The sequence below is a fragment of the Anabrus simplex genome, chromosome 3, assembly GCF_040414725.1.
Source record: "Anabrus simplex isolate iqAnaSimp1 chromosome 3, ASM4041472v1, whole genome shotgun sequence".
NCBI lineage: Eukaryota > Metazoa > Arthropoda > Insecta > Orthoptera > Tettigoniidae > Anabrus > Anabrus simplex.
The window spans coordinates 460,439,774-460,459,015 of record NC_090267.1 but is presented as its reverse complement, the minus strand read 5'-3'; the positions used below and the strand labels follow the sequence as shown (position 1 = coordinate 460,459,015).

Here is a 19,242-nt window from a genome sequence, read left to right as displayed (position 1 = left end):
ACAATATGTTATGATGCGAGACACTTGACTTGAGAGAGAACGCGGAGTCTTCAGCTACAGGTCATAGCTTGTTCGCGATGACGGAACTACAGCTCTTGCTACCAAGATAACGGTACCTTACTTAGATCTGAATTGTTTTATGAGGTAGGGGGGGGGGTATATTTTTATTAATGGTATACTGCTAGTCGTAAGGGTAACTAACAGGGATGGGCTAACTCAGGAGAGAGCTGTGCTAGGACACAGAGGTAATTAGACATATACAGAGCCTTATAGACGCATTCTCTAGTTTTCTTCTTTCTTTCTTAACCTGCTTACCATCCAGGGTTGATTTTCCCCTTGGACTCAGCGAGGGATCCCACCTCTACCGCCTTAATGACAGTATTCAAGAGCTACAGACTCTGGGTCGGGGGATAACAGTACCTCGCCTTACATGGCCTATCGTTAACTTCTTAAGACTTAGCTGCTTACCTGATTATGGTTAAGAGTGCTAGGTTAACCTATGCATATGACGCCAGGCTTAACTTTACAAGGGCGTTACAGTCTCAAATTTGAGATTCGATCTTACGCTCAACCCAACTAGACGAGATAAGACATGATCCAGGGACTTTGATGCTGAGATTGGTGGAAGGACTAGGGATATGGTGCGAGGTGTAATACAAATGCTTTATTTACAGACAGCGTAATATTGGGGAGCATCTTCGAAGTTCTAAAAACGGAGAGCCTAGCATAACATAGAAGAAATAACTGCACGTGCAAGTTGACTAGCTTTCGATGTATTTGCTAACACATAGAATACAAAGTATTTTTTCCCTACAAGTTTGCATCTTAGGTACAATCACGCAGGAAGACCTTACCTATCCTTGTACTGAATACCCAATGTAATATGTAAAATTAATGTGGTGCCGGAATATAGCTCTGCAGCATTTCGCGTATTATCAGAATTCCCGAATACAGAATAAAATCCTTACTTACACTTTACGTTCGATACCCCTGCAGGCCTGACGTTGCGCTGACCACGCGTTAACCTCCTAGGCGATGGTGTAAGCCTTAATACATAACATGCTTCATTCATTGAGACGTAAGGCTGAAAAGCAACCTTAGGTCCAGGGGAGATGAGCGACCGCGCAAGGTATCAGCCAAAGAAAGACAAAGGCTACGAAAGGCGTGAAAATTAAAGATTCCTTAGCCTTCGTAAACCTAATAGCGTAAGGGTCGGAAAAGAACAAGAGTTAACCGAGGAAGGTCGGATAGGATAGATAAAAGTGAGTGACCTAACACAAGTAAGTAGAAGCATGCGTATACATGGGCTCTTATGGCACTAACCCGGTGGAGGCTGTGCTAGGGCTTTTTGCCTTGTATCTAATAAAATCCATGACCCAGCCTGGAATTACCCTAATTCGAGGTTCTATCCTACTAACCGGATGCCCTCCTAACTTGCAACTCTCGGTGGAGTGATGTAGGAGGGTGATGGAATACTGCTGTAAGAAACGACTAAAAAAGGGGTGCTCGAGGGCTTTTAACTTCCGAGCGTGGTATAAGCGACAAGAGGACCTCAAGCTGAGTCTGGCATTAATTATAGTTGTTTAACATTTTTGAATAGGGAATCGAAGGTTTAGTGACTCGAGAACAATCTTCTACTCACAACCACGAGGCTTCAGGAATCTGCTGACAGTGTAGCCGGTTACGCTATGTAAGCAACTCAGCTGTCGCAGAGATGCATGCCGTTACAATTGACATGAATGAAATATCTGACCCGCACACACTTCGACTCTTTGAATACAACTCTGCATCTGTTGGCACAAAGGGGTCTATAGCTGAGTCTGGCATAAGTCTAACTCTGCAGAGCTACTACAGGGTTTACAACTTGTAACTCATAAGCTATTAGTTTTTATTAGCTTAACATTCGGAACAAGGCTACTATGCAAGATAGCTGCTATACTTTATTCGTTTAGACTTAACTAGAGGGCTGTCTCATAGGCTGACAACTTGTAACTTAAGACCTCATGCATTACAATTGTGTCAAACACGGAATGTAGCGTACAGGACCTGTTATTTATCTTTCTTCTTCTCCTCCTTAACCTTTTTCTCAATATATTTGGATTAACACGACGAAAAGCATAGTTCGCAAGCCAGAAAACGTAATCATGCACAGTTATATTTATGACCCAGCCGAAAATTAAATCTAAGCCCTTGTTGGTGTAGATGAAGAGAAGTTTATTACGACGGAAACACTTAGTTCTCAAGCCACAAAACATAATCATACGCAGTTAAAATCACAACCCGTCGGGGATCGAACCCAACGCCTTGTAAACTTAAGGTTAGTATGCTAATGATACAACCGAGGAGCCTTGTATCTAATAAAATCCATGACCCGGCCTGAAATTACATCAGCCCTCGACAATACAAACTATTAAGTGAACTACGAGGGGTTATTAACTGTGTGTCTCTTATTACTCTTAGAAAATGTACATTTAAGCTCTACTGATAAAATGTTAGTCTCTTCTATCTTTAAAGTCGCAATGATGTCGCAACGTCCATTGGTTAACACTTGGTTTCTTTCGAGCTTAACATTTAAACTATATAGGCTATACTCGTATATATAACCTGTAGTGTGCCTGCCTCTTACCCGGAGGCCCCGGGTTCGATTCCTGGCTAGGTTAAGGATTTTTACCTGGACTTGTGGGTTGGTTCGAGGTCTACTTAGCGTACGTGATTAGAATTGACGGGCTATCTGACGATGAGATAGCGGCCCCGGTCTAGAAAGCTAAGAATAACGGCCGAGAGGATTCGTCGTGCTGACTATACGACACCTCGTAATTCGCAATCCTTCGGGCTGAGCGACGGCCGCTTGGTAGGCCAAGGCCCTTCAAGGGCTGTAGTGTTATGGGGTTTGTTTATGTGTATATAACATTTTACTCTTACGTCTAACTCTATTGAAAAATTGTCGTTCTCTTCTGACTTCAAACTGGTTACCTATCTGACCTTTATTAATCCAAATTTCGTTTCTTCTAATGTTTAACTGCCTGCTGTCATTTCTTGATGGATACAGTACTTTGCATCCATCTCTTGGCACAGGCCAGAGTAAAGTGTAGCTTCCACCGAAGTCCCAGTCAACATTCATGGCTGTGACAATATTGAAATTGCTGGGGTATGGGTAGTGCTGAGTAATGACATTCAGAGCATGACTAGTGCATCTGAGTGTTATGAGAGGTGCTGCTCATAGGGTCAGTCGTGCTGCAATAATACTTTCTGACCCAGTGAGGAAAGCAATGACAAACTACCTCACTCATCATCTTGCCTAGTACGCCTCATTACGGTGCTGCCATTGGTTTTTGGGTTTTCCTTACAGCCGCATAACCTTTGGTGGTGCAATTTGCGGATCCAACCAGCCTCTGGGCTGATAACCTAACAGACAGACTAATTTTTAAACTTGCGACTCGACGGAAGAACATTTAACGATTCAGCTGAAGTTGGTACATTTTTGATAGCAGCAACACCCTTATCGATTGTTATCTGCAAGAACGCTTCTACTTTGTTAGGAATAGCAAATTAATCTCTATTGGTAAATGGTTTATCTCTTCTAACTTTAAAACTCGTGACGATGTGTAACCTCTGTTGTTCATGATCAATGACTGTTCACAATGTACCTTACAGTAATGTAATCTATTCGTGTTGTGTATATCTGTGGTTATTCTTCAATAAACAACTGCACTGGATGATCTACTAGACTTATGGTTTTGTTATAGTCCTTTACTATAAGCAGTTACAACCTAACAACCTACAACAGTCATTGATCATGAACAACAGAGGTTACACATCGTCACGAGTTTTAAAGTTAGAAGAGATAAACCATTTACCAATAGAGATTAATTTGCTATTCCTAACAAAGTAGAAGCGTTCTTGCAGATAACAATCGATAAGGGTGTTGCTGCTATCAAAAATGTACCAACTTCAGCTGAATCGTTAAATGTTCTTCCGTCGAGTCGCAAGTTTAAAAATTAGTCTGTCTGTTAGGTTATCAGCCCAGAGGCTGGTTGGATCCGCAAATTGCACCACCAAAGGTTATGCGGCTGTAAGGAAAACCCAAAAACCAATGGCAGCACCGTAATGAGGCGTACTAGGCAAGATGATGAGTGAGGTAGTTTGTCATTGCTTTCCTCACTGGGTCAGAAAGTACTATTGCAGCACGACTGACCCTATGAGCAGCACCTCTCATAACACTCAGATGCACTAGTCATGCTCTGAATGTCATTACTCAGCACTACCCATACCCCAGCAATTTCAATATTGTCACAGCCATGGATGTTGACTGGGACTTCGGTGGAAGCTACACTTTACTCTGGCCTGTGCCAAGAGATGGATGCAAAGTACTGTATCCATCAAGAAATGACAGCAGGCAGTTAAACATTAGAAGAAACGAAATTTGGATTAATAAAGGTCAGATAGGTAACCAGTTTGAAGTCAGAAGAGAACGACAATTTTTCAATAGAGTTAGACGTAAGAGTAAAATGTTATATACACATAAACAAACCCCATAACACTACAGCCCTTGAAGGGCCTTGGCCTACCAAGCGGCCGTCGCTCAGCCCGAAGGATTGCGGATTACAAGGTGTCGTATAGTCAGCACGACGAATCCTCTCGGCCGTTATTCTTAGCTTTCTAGACCGGGGCCGCTATCTCATCGTCAGATAGCCCGTCAATTCTAATCACGTACGCTAAGTAGACCTCGAACCAACCCACAAGTCCAGGTAAAAATCCTTAACCTAGCCAGGAATCGAACCCGGGGCCTCCGGGTAAGAGGCAGGCACACTACAGGTTATATATACGAGTATAGCCTATATAGTTTAAATGTTAAGCTCGAAAGAAACCAAGTGTTAACCAATGGACGTTGCGACATCATTGCGACTTTAAAGATAGAAGAGACTAACATTTTATCAGTAGAGCTTAAATGTACATTTTCTAAGAGTAATAAGAGACACACAGTTAATAACCCCTCGTAGTTCACTTAATAGTTTGTATTGTCGAGGGCTGATGTAATTTCAGGCCGGGTCATGGATTTTATTAGATACAAGGCTCCTCGGTTGTATCATTAGCATACTAACCTTAAGTTTACAAGGCGTTGGGTTCGATCCCCGACGGGTTGTGATTTTAACTGCGTATGATTATGTTTTGTGGCTTGAGAACTAAGTGTTTCCGTCGTAATAAACTTCTCTTCATCTACACCAACAAGGGCTTAGATTTAATTTTCGGCTGGGTCATAAATATAACTGTGCATGATTACGTTTTCTGGCTTGCGAACTATGCTTTTCGTCGTGTTAATCCAAATATATTGAGAAAAAGGTTAAGGAGGAGAAGAAGAAAGATAAATAACAGGTCCTGTACGCTACATTCCGTGTTTGACACAATTGTAATGCATGAGGTCTTAAGTTACAAGTTGTCAGCCTATGAGACAGCCCTCTAGTTAAGTCTAAACGAATAAAGTATAGCAGCTATCTTGCATAGTAGCCTTGTTCCGAATGTTAAGCTAATAAAAACTAATAGCTTATGAGTTACAAGTTGTAAACCCTGTAGTAGCTCTGCAGAGTTAGACTTATGCCAGACTCAGCTATAGACCCCTTTGTGCCAACAGATGCAGAGTTGTATTCAAAGAGTCGAAGTGTGTGCGGGTCAGATATTTCATTCATGTCAATTGTAACGGCATGCATCTCTGCGACAGCTGAGTTGCTTACATAGCGTAACCGGCTACACTGTCAGCAGATTCCTGAAGCCTCGTGGTTGTGAGTAGAAGATTGTTCTCGAGTCACTAAACCTTCGATTCCCTATTCAAAAATGTTAAACAACTATAATTAATGCCAGACTCAGCTTGAGGTCCTCTTGTCGCTTATACCACGCTCGGAAGTTAAAAGCCCTCGAGCACCCCTTTTTTAGTCGTTTCTTACAGCAGTATTCCATCACCCTCCTACATCACTCCACCGAGAGTTGCAAGTTAGGAGGGCATCCGGTTAGTAGGATAGAACCTCGAATTAGGGTAATTCCAGGCTGGGTCATGGATTTTATTAGATACAAGGCAAAAAGCCCTAGCACAGCCTCCACCGGGTTAGTGCCATAAGAGCCCATGTATACGCATGCTTCTACTTACTTGTGTTAGGTCACTCACTTTTATCTATCCTATCCGACCTTCCTCGGTTAACTCTTGTTCTTTTCCGACCCTTACGCTATTAGGTTTACGAAGGCTAAGGAATCTTTAATTTTCACGCCTTTCGTAGCCTTTGTCTTTCTTTGGCTGATACCTTGCGCGGTCGCTCATCTCCCCTGGACCTAAGGTTGCTTTTCAGCCTTACGTCTCAATGAATGAAGCATGTTATGTATTAAGGCTTACACCATCGCCTAGGAGGTTAACGCGTGGTCAGCGCAACGTCAGGCCTGCAGGGGTATCGAACGTAAAGTGTAAGTAAGGATTTTATTCTGTATTCGGGAATTCTGATAATACGCGAAATGCTGCAGAGCTATATTCCGGCACCACATTAATTTTACATATTACATTGGGTATTCAGTACAAGGATAGGTAAGGTCTTCCTGCGTGATTGTACCTAAGATGCAAACTTGTAGGGAAAAAATACTTTGTATTCTATGTGTTAGCAAATACATCGAAAGCTAGTCAACTTGCACGTGCAGTTATTTCTTCTATGTTATGCTAGGCTCTCCGTTTTTAGAACTTCGAAGATGCTCCCCAATATTACGCTGTCTGTAAATAAAGCATTTGTATTACACCTCGCACCATATCCCTAGTCCTTCCACCAATCTCAGCATCAAAGTCCCTGGATCATGTCTTATCTCGTCTAGTTGGGTTGAGCGTAAGATCGAATCTCAAATTTGAGACTGTAACGCCCTTGTAAAGTTAAGCCTGGCGTCATATGCATAGGTTAACCTAGCACTCTTAACCATAATCAGGTAAGCAGCTAAGTCTTAAGAAGTTAACGATAGGCCATGTAAGGCGAGGTACTGTTATCCCCCGACCCAGAGTCTGTAGCTCTTGAATACTGTCATTAAGGCGGTAGAGGTGGGATCCCTCGCTGAGTCCAAGGGGAAAATCAACCCTGGATGGTAAGCAGGTTAAGAAAGAAAGAAGAAAACTAGAGAATGCGTCTATAAGGCTCTGTATATGTCTAATTACCTCTGTGTCCTAGCACAGCTCTCTCCTGAGTTAGCCCATCCCTGTTAGTTACCCTTACGACTAGCAGTATACCATTAATAAAAATATACCCCCCCCCTACCTCATAAAACAATTCAGATCTAAGTAAGGTACCGTTATCTTGGTAGCAAGAGCTGTAGTTCCGTCATCGCGAACAAGCTATGACCTGTAGCTGAAGACTCCGCGTTCTCTCTCAAGTCAAGTGTCTCGCATCATAACATATTGTCAACATTTTTTAGTACTACACCAGGTAGGGGAAAATACAGCTTAGCTCGCAAAGTCATTCTTTTTCTGCTGAGATGAACATGTCTCCACATTTACTGTAGTCAGTACACATCGTACACATATTTCAATCAGGGTGAGGATATTTGAATTGCACTTAAGCTCTTTAGTTTTGAGTTTATGTCAACTCCACGTTCGAATCCTTAGGAGTAGCATTTACTCTGCTCCTCTAGGGCTGAAGTACTCCCTACAAGAGTTGGCCAAGCAGGTTGGATAGACGATAGCTTAGCACACAACATGCCTACACCCAGCTAAAAAACCCGAGTTCGCTAATGCAGGCACAACATCACAGGTTGCTCGGCTCCTACCTAAGGCAAGGGTGCCCCTGGAGGAGCTTTACTCTGCTAGAACCTTACCACATCAGAATGAAGTGTCCTACAAGAGTTGGCCAAGGAGGTTAAACAGACGACAGCTTAGCACACATCATAGCTAGACTCAGGTAAAAAACCTAAGTTCGCCATTGCAGACACAACAACAGCACAGGTTGCTCGGTGCCCCTGGAGGAGCTTTACTCTGATCAACCTCCGCCCCCTCGGAATAAAGTGACCTACAGGAGTTGGCCAAGGGAGGTTATACACAACAGCTTAGCATACATCATACCTAGGCTCAGCTAATGACCCCTAGTTCGCTAACACTTGCTCTTCCAAGTCAGGTATTCCTTTTAGTAGCCTCTTTCGACAGTATTCCATAAGATAACGACATCCTATTTTCTGAAGGTGTCCGAGGACGTAGCGCGTAGCCCTAGAGGTAGATTGAGCGTGGCGGCCATCTTGCGCGGTAGCCCTAGAGGTAGATTGCGCGCGGCGGCCATCTTGCGCATTAGCCCCTGGCCCAGAGTCCCCTTTTTATCACTGCTCTAATTTTCAGCAGCAAATTTATAAACTACCTGAAAAGTAAACAACTCAATTGAAATACAATGTTTTGTTGTTGAAATAACATTATCAGGTTCAATCATATCACACTCAGATATTTAGATGATAATATAATATAATATAATATAATATAATATAATATAATATAATATAATATAATATAATATAATATAATATAATATAATATAATATAATATAATATAATATAATATAATATAATATAATATAATAATTATATTATATTATATTATCATATTATAATATTAATTATATAATAATTATAATTAATAATAATAATAATAATTATTATTATTATCCGCGTCGTTGCTGTTCATTGTAATAATATACAACATTGTACTTCGAAATAAACATATAACTTTCCTTATCATAAAACGAGGGTCTCACTTTTAATTACTCCGGAGGGGGGGCGAGCTTCTAAGCGCCGCTACTGTATGCAAGGTTTCTTAATGAGCCCCTAATGTGCTGCCTATTATACTGGTAATTTTTGCTATGTTATTTTTTCGCTTATTCTCTTTTGGGACTATACATGCAGTGTATTATTTTTATTGTCGTTTTTTGTTATTATCAGGCAATAAATGGGCGGAAAAAAGCACAGAGAAAGAATGAAGAAGTTTTGGAAAGAGAAGAAGAGGAATCCTCTTTCACGAGGTCCTACTATGGCCCAATCGAATGCAATAAAACAGAAATGTAACTTAAAACATTCAAAATGCTCCAAGATTCTAAGCACAGGATACGGCAGAATCAGTACTGTGAATAATTTCTAGTAACTAAGAGAAATCTTCCAGTCAACCGGTCTAGATACAGAAGCGAGCTCAGAAAATGGAATTGAAGACCTGGTTGCAATAACCAGATAATGAGCATTTCCTGGTAAAATGAGTTTTTTTGTTATATACGTAGCTTGCTATGAATGGTGTGAAAATGTTGCTCATAGGGTGTGTTGGTGCATGCATTTCAGTGGGCTTGGCAGACTGATATGTAATAGCAACTTCTGGCTCGGTGAGGAAAGCAACGGGAAACTACCCCACTCCTCATTTTCCTAGTACGCCTCTTCAGTGATACCTAGGCCGTCTATGACAGCTGATGGCAGAGCTGTTGAGGATCCAACCAGCCTTGAGGCTGAAGACTGAGTATACATACATAGGCATGCACGCTCTCTATTGGACAAATATGCAATTTTTCCATAATTAGTTCTTATTTTTGACATTAGATTGCATCAAATGTTCTAATTTGTATTAATTAACATAAGTTAATAATTTCAGCATATTGTTAAGAAATAGTACCAAATAGAATGTATTTCGATCCGTGTTTATACCTTACAGCTCTCACTTTTTAAATGTGTAGGATTATTTTCTCAGGTATTTATTTCTTATTATAGAGAATAATTATTGGGACTTACCCTGTTAAAGTTTATGAAAGAACAGGAGATGAAGAAAAATGGCAAGAAATGTGAGAAAAAGAAGTATTTTAGGTGATGATGCATATGTCTTAACAACGGACGCCTTCATCCAGATGCTATGACGTCCTGAAATGGGTTTCTGGACCATTTTGGATCAGGAATACTCTGTATTCCACTATCTATACTTCACTGGAATATTTGAAGACATGGTGGTAACTCATTAAATGGAATGATCGAAACAGACAAAGCAGGTTTTAGTTATACCAGATTCTTGACATCGTGATGATTGCCATGGAACCTCCAGTTTTGGGTGGAATCCAAACCGCATGGATGATAATATTCATTTCGGAAATTCCACTTGTTTTATTCGGGATTTGAACAAGAGCGGCCTTGATTAGAAGCCAGTGATTAAGCCATTCGGCTATCACGTCCGCAATCGAATGATTCAAGACTGTGCATATATGGATAATACCGATTGAAGAATACATGATCTCTAAGAAAAACTAAGCAGATTGGAAATATATGGGTCTGAACTGAGCAATTAAAGCTAAATCAGCTAATAAATAAACAAAAGTCATCATAGGGTGGGAAGACAACCTTTGGGGACATAATTATTAATAATGATTGAGATTTAAATATCATGATTCCAGAGAATAATATCATTAGGGAAGAGATACGCGCGACGATAGCAGCTGATAACGAGAGATACCATACGCTGTATAAAATAGTTCAGTGTATTTCAGTGAAAAATCCAAAGGAAAGCAGCACGGTTTGTTCTGGATGATTTCCGACAATTGGGTAGTGTCAGAAAAATGTTGCAAACTTTGCGCTGGGAAGACATGGAAGTAAGGAGACGAGATGCTCGACTATGGAGGATGTTAGTGGAGAGATGGCGTGGAATAATATTAGTAGATGAACAAGCTTGAGCGGACCTTTTAAAAGTAGAAAAGGTAATACTGGAATTCAAGAGGACAAATTGGGGAAAATATTCATATATAGGGCGAGGAATAAGGGATTGGAATAAATCATCAAGGGAAATGTTCGATAAATTTCCAAATTCTTCGAAAGAAGATTAAGGAAAAGCTAGGTAAACATTTGATAGGGAAACTGCCATCTGGGCGACATTAGATCGTTGGTAATCGGTTATTATTTATTTATTTATTTATTTATTTATTTATTTATTTATTTATTTATTTATTGATTTATTTATTGATTTATTGATTTATTTATTGATTTATTTATTTATTTATTTATTGATTTATTTATTTATTGATTTATTTATTGATTTATTTATTTATTTATTTATTGATTTATTTATTTATTTATTTATTTATTTATTTATTTATTTATTTATTTATTTATTTATTTATTTATTTATTTATTTATTTATTTATTTAAGTCTTCAATACGGTAAATCTTATTAGAAACCTACAACAAGAAAGTATCGTAGTTAAGAAGAAGACAAAATAGAGAATATTGGAATCCATATTCTCGTCCAAATTCTGTTGCAAATTTTTGGACAGAAAAGGCAGTAACTCAGCGACTAGTTGTAAAATATTTTACAGCAATTGTAGAGTGATGAGACCTTTGGTTACTTGTAGTTCAGTGATTTGGACCGTATCAAGTAGGGACTGTGGATGACGAATTGTTAAGGTGGTGGGCAAAGGAATGTACTAACAAATACCGTGGCTTTTGAACATTTGTATCCAGAAAATGGTTGGACGGATGTAGACAGGAAGGTAGACACAGTCTGAGATCCATACATACCAAGCATCATGATAGGCGACACAGCGGGCTTGCCGTTGGCGATTACGCTGTTGGAGGCAGGAGTACCCATACACAGCACCCTCATGGTGTCTGGACTGATGGTGTGCTCACTGTGGAGGTCACTGGACGAGCGCTTCAGCTTGGGACACTTGTTGTGGACTTTCCAGAACCGACAGACGTCCCTGAACACCGACCACACCTACAAGGAGTAAGTACATTAGTTAACATGAAGACAACCTACAGAATCTTTGAACCCGTATTTCAGCCACAGTTCGGTAGCAACCCTATGGTCAAGAATGTCAGCGACCAGATACGAGGAAGTGCAGATTGTGGGATGATTCGGGAATAGGTTATTAAAAAAAAGACCCTCTTGGGGGGGGGGGGTTGGACTCTGTGCCATTACTACTTCAATGTTATTAGCTGCCGTCCTCTGAGGCCCGGGTTCGACTCCCGGTACTGCCAGAAATTTAAGAATGGCAGGCAGGCTGGTATGTTGTTGAAATTGTACATGCAGCTCACCTCCATTAGGGGTGTGCCTAAAAAAAAAGAAAGAGCTGCACCACCTCGGGATCAGGACATGAGCTTACTTACTTCAAAAATTGAACAAACATTTCGTAAAATTAATTGTGAATAACATCCATAGGAATTTTATCAACTTTTCAAATGTATGAAACACCTATTAATTCGTATTTGGAAAGTGGATAAATTTTTGTACTCAAAATAACTTTATTGCGTTAATTTTTATTTATTAGATATTTCCAAGTACTTTATGAAGACCTTTGAATTGATGAATGATTGTTGCATAGTATTCTTATGCTTCTACTCTTACTTGCATTGAAACCAACCACTTGTATAACATTGAGCTGTCCATTGTCCATTGTTCTGAATGTAATTCACAGATCGCTGAGTGAACTTCTTTGTGATTTTGGGCGAATAGTATTAGTGTGTTTGTATGCTTTATTATTATCATTATAGCTGGCTACATCCTGAAGTTATAGGAGACACAAATGAACTATTAAATGCATAATTTGAAACTTCTCTTTAAGAGAAAGGCTGATATAGTAAAGAGACTAGTGATTATTTAAGATATATGAGTAGTATTAAGAATAAATGTGATAGGGGAGAAGTTTTCAAGCCAAACAGAGTATACTTGACAAGACAAAAGTTTTCTGTTTTGTAAAGATTCGCTGTAACTTGGTATAAATTGAAGGTAATATACAAATTGAATATTTTGATCTGGCTACTTCTACAGCTGTACAAGTTGTGATGCATTGCAACACATATTAAACACAAAGGATAATGACTTTTACCTGAACACCATAACCTCAACTACAACTTATTACATGTGCAACCCATCTATCTGAAATATTCGTGTTCTCTTTAATTGCCTCTTACGGAATCCAAGAGAGGTAAGATGGGAAGACGAAATGTATGATGTGAGGTGTATTCCCGTCCTCAAAGGTCAGGCTATTGCAACACGTCGTATGCAGTGCACTTGTAAATAATGGATTGCTCATGAATGTGGTACTACATGTGTAACATGCCTCACACAATTCAAATAAATAACTATTGTTATACGTTTCAGTTATTTGTGAAACACAATTGGTTGCATAGGAACTTGTCTAACCATTCACTACGTTTTTTGAATTCTTCTTCAACTATAAAGTATGAATTTCAGGGAGTTACCTAGTTATATATCGTCCCTGTTCTGCCAAAACGGCGAATGTAACAATGCTCTTCCTATCCATTAATTCCCTTAAGACTGGTCACGCCTTCCAGCTATATATTGATATGCGGTCCATCAGAACAATTTTCGTTGAGTTCATTTTCCTATGAGCGTGTGTAAAGGAAAATGAACCTTAAATACATCGCACTCTAGGAGTGGGTAAATGTCATGCAAACATACATTCCTTCAGTATGATACAGTAAGGTTCATTTTCTTTTACACACGCACATAGGAAAATGAACTCAACGGAAATTGTTCTGATAGACCGAATATCAGTATGTGGCTGGAAGGCGTGACCAGTCTTAAGGGAAATAATGGATAGGAAGATCATTGTAACATTGGCCGTTTTGGCAGTACAGGGACGATATGTAATGTATCTAGAACGATCACTGCATTCTTCTTTGGGTAATTATTCCCATTCATAAGATGTCCAAATCTCTCTACTCCATGCTATGCAGCCCATAATTTTTGGATTTGTCTGAATGATTTTTTTACACTGTTTGTAATTGAAAGGTGGTTTCTATGCTTAAGAAACGGACTACAGGAGCTCTATAGTTAGACCTTTTTCTGTAATTATCGAAAATTGTGGGTAATTCCATGTTCATACTTCGTAGATACGAATACACATTTCTAAACGAATGGACGGGGGAACAGCTAGTTGCTTCAAGATTAATTATTGAACCATTGTACAAACCTGCTTGTCCAAATGTCCCTGTACCGGGCGGTACACCTCTACGACGCAAGTTCAAATCTTGCGCCAATTTAATCTACTCTACGGGAGAAACCCTGAACTTTAAAAACCGAACTAACTCTACGGTTTATCAGAAGATGTCAATGAGTGTTTTTGATTTTGCTTTTGTTTTTCAGTGATCTAGAAGTGTGGACATTCTCTAACAGATGTCTCTACTAAAAACTATGACTACGCACTCTGGTGCGAAGGAATTAACTTTCTTGAAGAAATTTAGTATTCAAAAGTTGTTGTCTTTACTAAATTTTGTTCTTTTATTTTTTGGGTTGGCAATATTAATCCTTCCTTCCGCCAGTTTTGAACTTAGCTAATCCCAAATTTCTTTAATTAATTTTCAGCCAATCATGTATGTCTTCTTCGATATGGATATGTAGCTCTAAGCTAATTTTTGTATTTGTCTGAACGATTTATTTACACTTTTTGTAGTTGAAAGGTGGTTTCTATGCTTAAGAAATGGACTACAGGAGCTCTATAGTTATACCTTTTTCTGTAATTATCGAAAATTGTGGGTAATTCCATGTTCATACTTCGTAGATACGATTACACATTTCTAAACGAATGGACTGCTGAACAGCTAGTTCCTTCAAGATTAATTATTGAACAATTGGACAAACCTGCTTGTCCAAATGTCCCCATACGCCATTCCAGTTCTTCTGTCTTCTGAGGGTGATACTATGACTTTTAGAACTCCATGCCATGTACACCGGAATCATAATTGGACATTTCCAGTGAAGAAACGTCAGGACTGATTAATCCAGGACATAATTTTTTTTAAATGATTGCTATACACACAAACAAATCCCTTGACGGGAAACATTTTTATGATTCATATGCTCATCTTCCTCTGTCATGTTAATTTCAAACTTAGTCTCTATCTATTCATTACAAATATAATCGAGCCGCTGTTCTCCTCCCCTCCTTTGGATTGCTAAACATTTCGGCTGCGTTCGCCGTTACCGTTTTTAATTTTAGGTTTTTACCCCAAAATTCTGTCATTTTAGACCTGATGATACCGATTTAAATATCATGGTGTTCCATTTGGTTTTGACACGTCGTGTAATCCAACGTTCTACCGTACGAAACACTCAGGCCACCTGTTTTCACATGTAATTAAAATATCTTTTCTTATACATCCCGTGTATCTTTTCTGAAATTATCATTTCATAATCGTAAAATTTTTGATGTATTTTCTGGACTTGATCTAAGTCAGAGATACTTGATATGCCGCGTCAGTGCTAACTCTAAGAATTGTTCCTCCCTTCAGCTTTATTCGGCTGTCTTTAGAATGAGTTATTACATAGTTTTGCTGTAATCTTTACCTGTTCCATTATCTGTTCAATAACGTAACAAAAATGTAAGGAACATGTTCAATCCTAAAAATATATTTCCTTCAAGTCCACAAATTTCGGTTCTTATTGACATGTTCGACAATTTAAGGTACCGTTACAAACAATGGGTGAGATGAGAGGGTGCGCCAATCCAGTTGCCGTCATCACTTTGAAATTTATGGTGACTAGAGACCGGATTTTTAGACATTAATCAGTTAGAATGCGCGCCTGAATTGACTAACGAGCCCGTTAACTAGAAAAGAGACGGTAGGTGTCACGAGACGGATGCACAGTAGACTGGTGTGATCGTGACGTCACTGGACTCTACCTCCCTTTACGTTCTGGATTGTTTCGCGCGTCATTGTCGCACTATACTCTTTGGTGTAAGTGTTTTAATTCTAAACAATGAAGTTCAATGCATTGCTGTTCGTCTGCGATCTGCTCATTGTTTCTTTAATTATTTAATTACTTTAGAGTTTTCCGAATGTTTTGAAAGTCGTGAACTCTTGCGTATCGTTTACGAGTAAAGTGAATTTCAGTGTATATGTCGTTTTAGTGCTGTTAAAATGCCGTGCTATGTGGTTGCAGGCTGTACAAATTATCCCAATAACTCAATGAAACGTAAGTTGTTCCTTTCATAGTTCCCAAGAGACCCAACTCCGCACAAACAATGGATAGGATTTTGTAAAAGAAAAGATGCTTTTAAAGCCTAATATCGCATGTATATGTTCCGAACATTTTCCGCCCTCTGATTTTGAAAGAGATTTACAATCTTTACTGTTAGGCACTTGTTGAAAAAAAGACTAGTTCCTTCCCAAAACACTGCCACACTTTCTGCATCAACAGAAAATTGAGAGAAATACGCGTGCAGGTGGTATTTATTTTAAACTCTTTCACGGGAGTTGTAAATACTAACATTTCTGGTATATTGGAACACATAAAAACATATTTAAACATATTAGCAAAAATTTCACTATTCTGGCTTTCAAAGTAGGTTTGCAATATTTACAAAAGCACACAAATAAAATAAAACGAACAGTTTTATGCAATATCTTAGTAGCTTTCATATGAAGACATTACTTTGTATTACAAGGTAAACGTATTTGTGATTAGGAAGATAAGCGGGGCGCTTGGCAGACTGGAGTCCACTGACGTCACATGCTCCTGGCAGCCCGCGCGTGACACCTACAGTCTCTCTTCTACCTACCGTGACTAACGAGTATACACTAATCTGCACAACAATTATGTTATAAGGTTTGCATAAACATTACTGTTACGATTCATCAGAACCCCTAAAATGTATGTTAATCTAGCTACATTATTGAAGACCGGGCTAGACGAGACTTCTTAATAAATAATTTATAGCTTGAATTTTAACAAATGAGATTATATATGTGACTTTCAATCACACTCAGTACCAATACCTGTTCTATGCTCTCCCGGACGGAGATCTCATGGAAGCAGACGCAGCCGATTTCTTTACTCCGTCGCTGGCCGTCTTCCAGCGTCACCATGCGGTCTCCCCATTGGTCCGTCTTGTTCCCCACCAGCACCACAGGTACATCAGTCACTGCTTCCTGGAACACCACCCGTTCGAAAGTCAGAAAACAAAGAGATATTCTGAAGTCGTTCACTGCCTTGAATGCTTGCCGCTTAGCAAGGATCAAGTTGAACATCTCGAAAACCCTCGTCCCAAGCTTATCCGTGAAGATTACTTTGGAAGTTGGTGCACATTACCATGCAAGGGTAAGGGAGTAAGATTCTTTTTCCTAATGGAAGAAAGGAAACGTTTGGGTGTGTAGTAAGGTATGACATGCGGCAATGGAGAGAAGTAAACAAGGTGAGCGATACTGTCATCCAAGTTCCATCTCTCCCTTGAAGGAGACGTTGCATACGATGCGACGAGTTCGAAATTTTAACTCATGTAATAGGGATCTCTCGAAAGGGAGAGCTGATAAAAATCAATCGGCAAAATACAGCTTGGAGGTCTATAAAGAAGTTGGGTGTCCTTGCACAAATGGACCCACAAGAGAGCTGATATTATTGTCACGGACCGGGCAAAAGGTACGATTGTGGTGACTGTTCCCATTAAAAGATTCAAGAAAAATGAACAGCGACCTCTATTAGTGTGTGAAGAGAAAAATCCTATATGAATCAAGCCGTGAGGATTTCGTAAAGAAGCACGGGATTCAGAAATGGGAAGTCATTGGGCATACGATTGGAGCTAGAGGGAAGATTCTTGAAAAGTCGCTGGAATTCTTAAGAATAACATTTCTAGATACCATTATTTAGAACATAGTGGACTTTGTGTCGAAAAATTCGTTGGCGATTGTTAGGCACCGTTTGTGCTCCCCGACCTGAAATATCTTGTATTGGAATTTCTTTATTCCAATACAATCAGAAAGAGAAAGTTCACCTGATGTCCGACAACATTTACACAACAGATAAAAGAAATATTGTTCGCGTGAACTATTTAGGAGACCGATTACTTCCATTTCCTAATAGGGATAGGTGGATTATCTCTCTTCATCCTCATCAACTTCATGTAAGGTGTACAAATTTTAGGAGGTAGATATAAAAAGGAATACCTTGGAGCTGTTGGAACCCAGTCTCCGCCGTCGTTTATTATAGTTTATGAGGAACTTGAGTCTGTTACACTCGTCGAACGAGCATTTGTCTGTCACTGAGTACATGAGGATGAACGCCTCGGCCCAGCGGATGTTGGCTTCCAGCGTGAGACACTCGCTTTCCTGCAAAGAGATCGGAGGACTAGCAGTTATTCGACCAGATATGATACTACTACTACTATTATTAATAATAATAATATACATAGGATGATGCTGGATATTATTATGTCTGCCTTTATTTGTAGTGGCGAAATGAGGACTCACAGTCCTCTCTTACACTTAACCACACTTCATTAACAGTGTGCATCAGAAAAAAATATATTCAGAATCTTAAAACTACCATTAGAAACAATGAAACAAAATAACGTAATATAAGCAATATAAATATTCTTATTCATACCTTAAAACTATCATTACAACTTAAACATTGATGACACAGTAAACGTAATTCACCCATTCATCCCACAAGATCCATTCAGCCTGGCGACACACATCGAGGAGATGGTTACGGCAAGACGACTTAAAGGAATTTAAGCTTTTTATGGCTCTAATATTATGTCTGTCTGTCTGTCAGGTCACCAGCCCAGAGGCTGGTTGGATCCTCAAATAGCACCACCAAAGGCTATGCAGTTATAGGGAAACTGCAAAAACCAATGGCAGAGCCCAAATGAGGCGTACTAGGCAGGATGAGGAGTGAGGTAGTTTGCCATTGCTTTCCTCACTGGACCAGAAGGTGCCACTGAAGCACGACTGATCCTATGAGCAACACCTTTCGTAACACTCAGACACTAGTTGTGCTCTAAATGTCATTACTCAGCACCACCCATACCCCAGCAGCTTCCATATTGTCACAGCCATGGATGAGACTGGGACTTCGGTGGAAGCTACACTTTGCTCTGGCCTGTGCCAAGAGACGGATACAAGAATACTGCATCCATCAAGAAATGGCAGAAGGCCACTCTAATATTATAGGGGAGAGAATTCCACATTCTAGCTCCATTTGCAACACAGCTGTGTGCTGCTGACCTGCTGAGGGGAATAGCAAGTCTACTGCCGGAGCGTGTGTTATGCTGGTGGAAAGAGGATAGGAAATTGAGTTGTGAAGATAGGGATATTCTCGTTGAATACTGCTACGTGGAGGCTTCTATATCGTTCAACATTTTAGAAGGGAAAATTGACGATAATAAGGTGTTACATGAACATCATAGCGTAAGGAGAAGATAAATGTAATACAAGAGTTCAGAGCAGGTTGTAATCAGTTTAATTGTTCTCTCGTGGCATCA

General features: G+C 39.6%; 1 protein-coding gene across 1 annotated transcript in view; it reads right to left on the bottom strand.

Moving 5' to 3' along the window:
* LOC136867432 (ras-related and estrogen-regulated growth inhibitor) overlaps positions 1-19,242 on the bottom strand; it is a 177,137-nt gene that overhangs the window by 23,858 nt on the left and 134,037 nt on the right. The window contains exons 4-6 of the mRNA XM_067144635.2: positions 17,921-18,082; positions 16,757-16,909; positions 11,531-11,729 (exon numbers count right to left, since the gene is read on the bottom strand). Coding sequence (XP_067000736.1) covers positions 11,531-11,729; positions 16,757-16,909; positions 17,921-18,082 — 514 coding nt within the window. The remainder of the gene's footprint in view (positions 1-11,530; positions 11,730-16,756; positions 16,910-17,920; positions 18,083-19,242) is intronic.